We start from the raw sequence: 8,500 nt of genomic DNA, 5'->3' as shown, positions 1-8,500 counted from the left end.
ACCAAGGACCAAGCTCCATTTTACTTCCTAACCTCTTTATCATACATGAAGTCACCGGTGATGTTTCTAGTATAACTTCAAATCATTTATTTCAGTTCAATTCAGATTTATTTGTATAGCGGTAATTCACCACAACTGTCACTTTAAGGGTAGGGTTTAGGTCAGGGGTCAGCAACCTTTAACATCCAAAGAGCCACTTGGACCCGGTTTCCACGCAAAAGAAAACACTGGCAGCCGCAAATACTTTTTGACATCTAAAATGAAGATAACACTGTATATATTGTTTTTTATCTTTATGCTTTCTGTGAACAACTAAAGTGTGTTGCTTATGAAATCCATGAAGTGCTACAGAGAAAATTACATTTTATTTATGTAATTAACACATTTTGAACTCTTAAAGAAATATAACAAAAAGGAAATACACTCAGTTGAAGGTCTCTTAAATGAATTTAAAAGCTGAACTTAAATGATCCATGTAGCAAAGAAAAACTGTTGTGAGCCGCCACCCTTATATCGCCTTTGGGCTTTTGGAACGTAAAGGAGCCTTGACCTGAATTTTAAAAAATAACTGGAAAAAAATCACTATGCTACAAAAAAAATGAAAAATAAATATCTGCAAAATTCTGCATAAATATGTATTTTACCTGGTTAATGTGTGTGGCGGGGCGTGGTCTGCAGTGCCGCTGCATGGGAGTCGGACGCACCTGAGCGGCACCTGCAATCGCGCCTCGCCGCCTTAAAGTCTGTGCTCTCTCTGCTGTTGTGTTGTCGGGCTGTGAGCTGAAAAGCTACAGCCGGCTGTATGCGTACAGCAGCCGTGTGTGAAAAGTGGTCAATAAAGAGATGCTGAAAAGCATGTTCATGGAAACATCGTCGGGTCTGCCGTGATGTGTTTACAATGAGACTTCTGGTCCCGAACCTCTGCGCACAGCGTCTGCAAATCGGGGCTTTCATCTTTACGCAGGACTGTAAGCTGTCATCTGTCAGGCGTGAGCGGTGTTTGTCTTTAACATAGTTCACGGTGGAGAACAGCTGCTGACATAATGTGGACCCAAAGATCCATAATTGGCCTACCTGGGGTTGAAAGTCTCAATAAATGCACGGCGTTTCGGCGGGTACACCGGCTTCCGCGAGTGTGACGCTTATTTTGAACGACGAAAAATAATAAAATATAATTTTATTTTTATATTTCAATATCACAATAATCTTCCAATTTAGAACTACAAGTTAAAAAAGAACAAAACACAAATAAAATACACTTCAGCTAAATACTTCTAATTTATTTTCCCAAACCACCCGGAGCCGCAGTATAAGGACTAAAGAGCCGCGGGTTGCCGACCCCTGGTTTAGGTTATGCTAACGTCAAGTAGAATCGTTACTTATTTAAAACATCCAAATGCAAAAGCTTTTAACAGAAAAACTCTAATGTGAGAATAATTATATAATAAAAATTTCAAGCAAATTGACAGGCCTGTCAGGCCTATTTAGCTATCTAATTCCAGTAACAAAACCTATACCATCTAAAGATCTATACCATCTATACATATATATATATATATATGTATATATATATATACACATATATATATATAGATAGATAGATGGTATACCATCTATACCATCTAAAGATTTACTTCTATTTTCATCTCCTGTTTCAAGAAGCAAGAAAGTTGAGCAAGGTTGTTGATAGCTGACAAAGAAAATTAGACACTATTCTGCTATTCTCTTACCTCTGTTCGGTGCTTTATCTCCTGGTTTGTTTCAGCCCAATGTATGTAATTGTGTTTGCTCTATAAGTGTGATATAGCTGCACATGTGTTGAGCCATGTGCAATGTTTTTATTATGGGGATCTTTAGATGGTATAGGTTTCTAAATTGCCAATCTATGAGGTGCAAATATAGTGCTGAGCCACGTGGCTCCCCCGCAGTTCATAAATGAGCAGAGTGTAATGGTTAATATAGGTACAGGAACACATTATGTGTTTCATGGTATTATGGAAGCCAAGCTGCTTTCTTCATTGGTTGCAGTCATAATATCCTGCAGTGCAGTGCTATTGCATATACTGTTACATAACCATGTATGTGTTTCACATGTATTCTGGTATTTATAGGCTTATTATCACAGGCAGAGTGCTGATTACTCGTTGGCATGTCACTCCTCCCCCGATATGTATTCACACATCAGCTCTCCTCATTTCTCACTTTATTCTCTGACAGAAGAGTGGGAGGACTATTCATCTACAAAGAAATGCATGCAACCTGTTTTTAAACTAGCAGTGTATGGACCCCAGCTTGGCCAAAAATACTGATGTACCAAAAAAACCCAAAAGCAAATGTTTAATCAGAACAAGTCACTTACTCCAATTTTATTTGATTATTCTTTAAATTGCACGTCTGAATCATGGAGACTGAATGTGCTTGTCAGGGACCAAGCAGTAAAGCATAAAGGACACAGGTGGTTTAATTCAAAAAAGGGGTTTTATTGACCCAAAAATATGAAAATATATTTAACAAAGCCAAAACTTAAACAGGCAGACCAATAAAAGAGATCAACTCAATAGACTAAACTCAAGATAATAGTTAACAAAACCTCAAACAAACATAAGGTAAACTGACCTCCTGAAATGACACACGGGGGAACTTAAATACTGGTTTAGCTAAACCAAATGACACACACGGGGGAAAACAAAATGGCTGCCATATAACCGACTAATACAAAACAATTAAACAAACATGAAACACCCCCCAGGCAATGAAGCATGTGGTTCTGTCCAATTAGGCTGTCAGTTGTATTTCAGCTCTCCCAGCCCTTTGCCACACCTTTTGCCAGACAGAAGGAGAAGACGCCAACCCCCAGGTAACTCAAACAAAGAGAGATGTATTATTATAACATAAAAACAGAACTTAGACCTTGCAAGGTTAATATGTGTGCACGCCATATAAACATTGGAAGGTGTGATGGAAAAATAAATACATTTAATAAAGAAACAATATTGAAGAATAAGTAGGATATTTTAAAGTAGTGACTGTAAATTAAACTAAGGTGAATCAACTGGTGGTGAGGTGTGGACCTTACCATGTGTGGCATGCCATCACACACCTCCCCTCTTCAGAGCTCTCGCTGGAACAGCGAGAGAGATAGTCAGCAGTAAGGTTCTCCTTGCCTGGTACATGGTGGACAGTGAATCGGAATGGCTGTAAGGCCAGGTACCAGCGGGTAATTCGCCCATTTGTGTCCTTCATCTTCTCAAGCCACTGGAGTGCTTTGTGGTCGGTTTCCAAGGTGAAGTCTCTTCCCAGTAGATAGTAGCGGAAGGAGTCCAGGGCCCACTTGATTGCTAAGGTCTCCTTCTCTACTGTGGAATATCGAACTTCCCGTGGAAACAGTTTCCGGCTGATGTAAGCCACTGGATGGCGGCCTCCCATGGTTCCCTGAAGGAGGACAGCTCCCAGGCCCCGATTTGAAGCATCAGTCTGTAATATGAACGGTTCATCAAAGTTGGGACTGTACAAAACCGGTTGCTTACTTAGTGACTGTTGGATGTCATGAAATGCTGCCACTGCCTCCTCTGTCCACTGGATGTGATTGGGGGAGCGTGATCCCATCAGGTCTGTGAGCAGAGCTGCCCTGTTTGAGAACTGAGGGATGAAACGACGGTAGAAACCTGCCATGCCCAAAAAGGATCTCAGCTGCTTCCTTGTTTGGGGCACGGGGGATAATTCCATGGCCTCGATTTTGCTGACCTGTGGCCTGATAACCCCTTTGCCGATGACATGGCCCAGGTATTCTGTCTCAGCAGCAGCGAAAACACACTTTGACGGATTCACCGTCAACCCAGCTGAGTGCAGGTGGTCCAGAACAGTTCGCAGGTGTTCCACATGCTCCTCCCAGGTGTTGCTGTGGATAACAATATCATCCAAGTAAGCAGCAGCAAAGTCAGAGCAGTCATGTAATACTTGATCCATCAGCCGTTGGAAAGTGGCTGGAGCTCCATGTAATCCAAATGGCAAAACTGAATTGGAAAAGCCCCCATGGTGTTCTGAATGCTGTGAACTCTCTGGACCGTTGTGTGAGTGGGACCTGCCAGTAACCCTTACACAAATCTATTGTGGTCAGGTACCTTGCTTTCCCCAGACGTTCAAGTAGATCATCAATTCTTGGTGTCGGGTAGGAGTCAAACATGGATATGGAGTTCAGGTACCTGAAATCAATGCAGAACCTCATACTCTCATCCTTTTTGGGTACCAAGACCACAGGGTTACACCATTCGCTCTTAGATCTTTCAATGATCCCTAGGGACAGCATCAAATCGATTTCCTTCTTCAAAGAAGGCAGCAGACGTTCTGGGATCCTGTAACTTAATCGTCTCACAGAGGCACCTTCTCGTACCACAATATCATGTTCGACAATGTCAGTTCTCCCTGGATTCTCTTGAAAGACTGCTGATTTACACATTTCTCTCACCTGCTGCTGCTTGTCCTCTGGGAGATGGCTGAGATCATAATCTAGAGAGCCAGCAGGTGGTAGATATTGCTCATCTGCTTCATCTTCTTCAGACACTCGCCGTATGAGCATTGCATCCGCCTTGTGTTCAATACGCTCCACCCACTCCTTCAGAAGGTTTATATGTAAGACCTTGCTGGAGCGCAACTGCCCTGGGGTGGACACCTCATATGTGGTGGGTCCCAGTTTCCTCATAACTTCAAATGGCCCCTGCCACTTTGCCAACAATTTGTTGTTGTCACTGGGGAGGAGCACGAGCACCTTTTGTCCTGGCTCAAACAAACGCTGACGAGCAGATTTATCATACCAAGACTTCTGCTGCTGCTGGGCCTCCACCATATGTGATTGAGCAAGTTCACTCATTTTCTCCAACCGTTCTCTCATCTGAATGACATAAGACAAAATGTTCTTTGGTCCCTCCTCTGCCTTGTCTCCCTCCCAGATCTCCTTTAACAGAGTTAGAGGGCCACGAACCTCATAACCATACAACAGCTCAAAAGGGGAAAAACCTGTGGAGGCTTGGGGGACTTCTCTATAAGCAAACAGTAGATATGGCAGCCATTGATCCCAATCGTTACCACTGTCGTTGACAAACTTTCTGAGCATCTGTTTCAATGTCTGGTTAAAGCGTTCTGTCAGCCCATCAGTTTGAGGGTGGTATGGTGAAGTTCTCAGGCTCCGGATACCCAACAACTGATAAACTTGCTTTAACAAAGTAGACATGAAGTTAGTGCCTTGATCAGTTAGTATTTCTCGTGGAAACCCAACTCTTGCAAAAAACTGCACTAAACAAAATGCAATGGGCTTGGCCTTTATAGATTTTAAAGGGAACACCTCAGGATATTTTGTGGCATAATCTGTTACAACAAGCATGTAACGATTTCCTGCTTTACTCCTCTCAACAGGCCCTACAATATCCATTCCAAGACGCTCAAAAGGAGTGCCGATGACAGGGAGAGGTTGGAGTGGAGCTCTATGGGGAATTTTAACAGATGTTATCTGACACTGTGGGCAACTTTTACAAAACTGAGCCACATCTTTGCTAAGACCGGGCCAGTAGAAATGATGTTTGATACGAGCTGTGGTCTTGTGTTTACCAAGGTGGCCAGCCCACGGAATAGAATGCCCCAAGGTGAGAATGGCGTTTCTCACCTTCTGGGGAACAACCAGCTGCAACACAGACCCCTGCTGACGATAGAGAATGTCATTCTCTAAGATGTACTCACTGTTGAGAACCGGTTCCGCTCCAGGTTCCTTTTCTTTGGCCTTCTGGAAAAGAGATCTTAAAGATTGATCAGATTTTTGGAGTTCAGCAATTTCAGTTGGAATATGAAACCCTAGAGGTGACGATGTTGGCTCAGCGTCTGTTAGTGTCTCCACAGGTGAAAATTTGAATTTCTCCTGCCTTCTTTGTCTGCGGGTCTTTCGTGGCTTCACCACAGTTGTTTCAAACTCCTCATTAAAAAAAGGCAGGGCACTCAGGATCTCAGAGTGGGTACTGACTTGCTTAGCCTGAGCTCTGGTAACGGCTACATTGCACTCCTCAGTCTGCTCAGACTCCAACAAATCAAAAAGCACAGGAAGGTCTCGCCCTAACACGGCAGAGTAAGGCAAACTGTTCACAACACCCACATTCAGCAGATACATCTGGTCCTGAACTTTAATGTAGATGTCAGCTGTCGGATATCTTTTCTCATCTCCATGGACACAACAGATTGAAATTGTATCACTGGTGCGAACAATATTAGGTGGGGCAAAATCTGAGTGAATAAGAGACCGAGAACTGCCAGAGTCAAGAAGGGCATTGAGTAGAACCCCATTCACTTCAATCTGACTCATTTTGATGGATTTGTCACTCTCCTGCTCAGGATCAACATTAGAACGGGGGGCAAAGCACATTTGCACCATTTTAGCAGAATTTCTTGGGCACATGGGTTTCGTATGGCCCTCTAATCCACAAAGATAACAAATGAGCTTCTTACCGGAGGCCTTTGGTGGTCTAGTGGTAGACTGAGGGGTCTTACTGGTGCTTGTATTTGCTGAATCCAGATGGTTTTGCTGAGGTATCTTCCGGGTGTCCCTCGATGCCTTCCATGCATTATGGCTCCATGCTTGCCCCTTCTTTCTGGCAGCAACAAAAACATCAGCTAACCGGGCCGCTTCCATTGCTGAACCAGGGTTATGTTCTCTGATCCAAACCTGAAGCTCAGGAGATAACATTCTGAGAAACTGCTCCAGGATTATAGTTTCACCAATGTCCTGAATAGTTTTACCCTTTGGCTGGATCCATTTCCCATAAAGCTCCTTCAGTCTCGCATATAGCTCACGAGGGCTTTCATCTGGTTGAACGTCCAGGGATCTGAATCTTTGCCTATATGTTTCAGGGTTAATGTCATATTTTGACAGAATAGCTGATTTCACTTTATCATAGTCTAATGAATCATCAATGTCCATGTGAACGTAGGCACCTCTAGCTTTACCAGTAAGCAAGGGTATCAAACAAAAAACCCAATCTGATTTCTGCCATCGATAAGCTGTAGCCATACGTTCAAATGTGATCAGGAAATGTTCAATATCATCAGCTTCAGTTAATCTTTCCAATCTACCCTCTATTTGTAGGGGGAAACTGAAATGCTGGTGAAATGGCTGGATTGGAATTAGTCATAACGGGTTCAGCCTGGGCCTGCTGAGCAGAGGAAGAAGGATGATTATCAGACTCTAATGAATCAGAGCGAGCTTCTGCAGAATCTGATGGTGATGTTCTGACTTGGATTTCTGACTGCAGAAGTCTAAACTGATGTTGAAGGGCTTTAAATCGCTGTTCTTGTCGTGCATTTAACTCACTCTGTTTTGCATCCCGGACATCCTGTTGTCCCATGTGAGCATGTAGCATATTGACTAGATCAGACAAAGTAGGCTCCTTTTCCACTCTCTCCACCATTTCAGTGACTCCTGAGGCTCCATTTTCCTCCTCTTCGCAGGTTTGCTGAGCAGATCCCTTTTTCTTTTCATTCTTGCCACCACGATGCATTCTTCTTCCTCATGGGGAAAAACAGAAGAAAAAAAAAGAAAGAAAAAACCTGTGTCCAATACTGGATGATCCCACTGCTGCCACCAATTGTCAGGGACCAAGCAGTAAAGCATAAAGGACACAGGTGGTTTAATTCAAAAAAGGGGTTTTATTGACCCAAAAATATGAAAATATATTTAACAAAGCCAAAACTTAAACAGGCAGACCAATAAAAGAGATCAACTCAATAGACTAAACTCAAGATAATAGTTAACAAAACCTCAAACAAACATAAGGTAAACTGACCTCCTGAAATGACACACGGGGGAACTTAAATACTGGTTTAGCTAAACCAAATGACACACACGGGGGAAAACAAAATGGCTGCCATATAACCGACTAATACAAAACAATTAAACAAACATGAAACACCCCCCAGGCAATGAAGCATGTGGTTCTGTCCAATTAGGCTGTCAGTTGTATTTCAGCTCTCCCAGCCCTTTGCCACACCTTTTGCCAGACAGAAGGAGAAGACGCCAACCCCCAGGTAACTCAAACAAAGAGAGATGTATTATTATAACATAAAAACAGAACTTAGACCTTGCAAGGTTAATATGTGTGCACGCCATATAAACATTGGAAGGTGTGATGGAAAAATAAATACATTTAATAAAGAAACAATATTGAAGAATAAGTAGGATATTTTAAAGTAGTGACTGTAAATTAAACTAAGGTGAATCAACTGGTGGTGAGGTGTGGACCTTACCATGTGTGGCATGCCATCACAGTGCTTAACAGCAACAACAGCATAAATGTTCAGTTTGCATTGAACAAGTCATGTCTATTGGCCTGCATCCATGTCATGTGACTGTCACGTTTCTTTGTAGTTTCAGAGAGTTAAAGAGCCACAAAGTCCACATTTGGAGTTAAATACTGTAAATACATGATTTATACAGTCTGCTTTTATTATTATTGCTGTTATTTGG

At 42.5% G+C, this 8,500-nt stretch overlaps 1 protein-coding gene across 1 annotated transcript; it reads right to left on the bottom strand.

Annotated features, from left to right (window-relative positions):
• Positions 1-3,937: 3,937 nt before the first annotated feature.
• LOC109195385 (transposon Ty3-G Gag-Pol polyprotein) lies at positions 3,938-8,293 on the bottom strand. The gene is made up of 2 exons (XM_025900522.1): positions 6,778-8,293; positions 3,938-6,703 (listed from the first exon to the last, which is right to left on the bottom strand). The coding sequence occupies exons 1-2, from the start codon at positions 6,799-6,801 to the stop codon at positions 3,947-3,949; spliced, it is 2,781 nt and encodes a 926-aa protein (XP_025756307.1). The 5' UTR covers positions 6,802-8,293; the 3' UTR covers positions 3,938-3,946.
• Between the last annotated feature and the right edge of the window lie 207 nt (positions 8,294-8,500).

The sequence above is a fragment of the Oreochromis niloticus genome, linkage group LG18, assembly GCF_001858045.2.
Source record: "Oreochromis niloticus isolate F11D_XX linkage group LG18, O_niloticus_UMD_NMBU, whole genome shotgun sequence".
In the NCBI taxonomy this organism is placed as follows: domain Eukaryota; kingdom Metazoa; phylum Chordata; class Actinopteri; order Cichliformes; family Cichlidae; genus Oreochromis; species Oreochromis niloticus.
Note: the sequence above shows the minus strand (reverse complement) of the source record. Positions and strands in the feature narration are given on the sequence as shown.

What these genes read in the sequence shown, in the direction of transcription:
- LOC109195385 (XM_025900522.1), bottom strand. Translation starts at nt 6,801, where the DNA reads ATGGGAAATGGATCCAGCCAAAGG. An exon ending in GAAATGGATCCAGCCAAAGG is followed by an intron (nt 6,704 to 6,777) that starts GTAAAACTATTC and finishes CCTGAGCTTCAG; the next exon opens with GTTTGGATCAGAGAACATAA.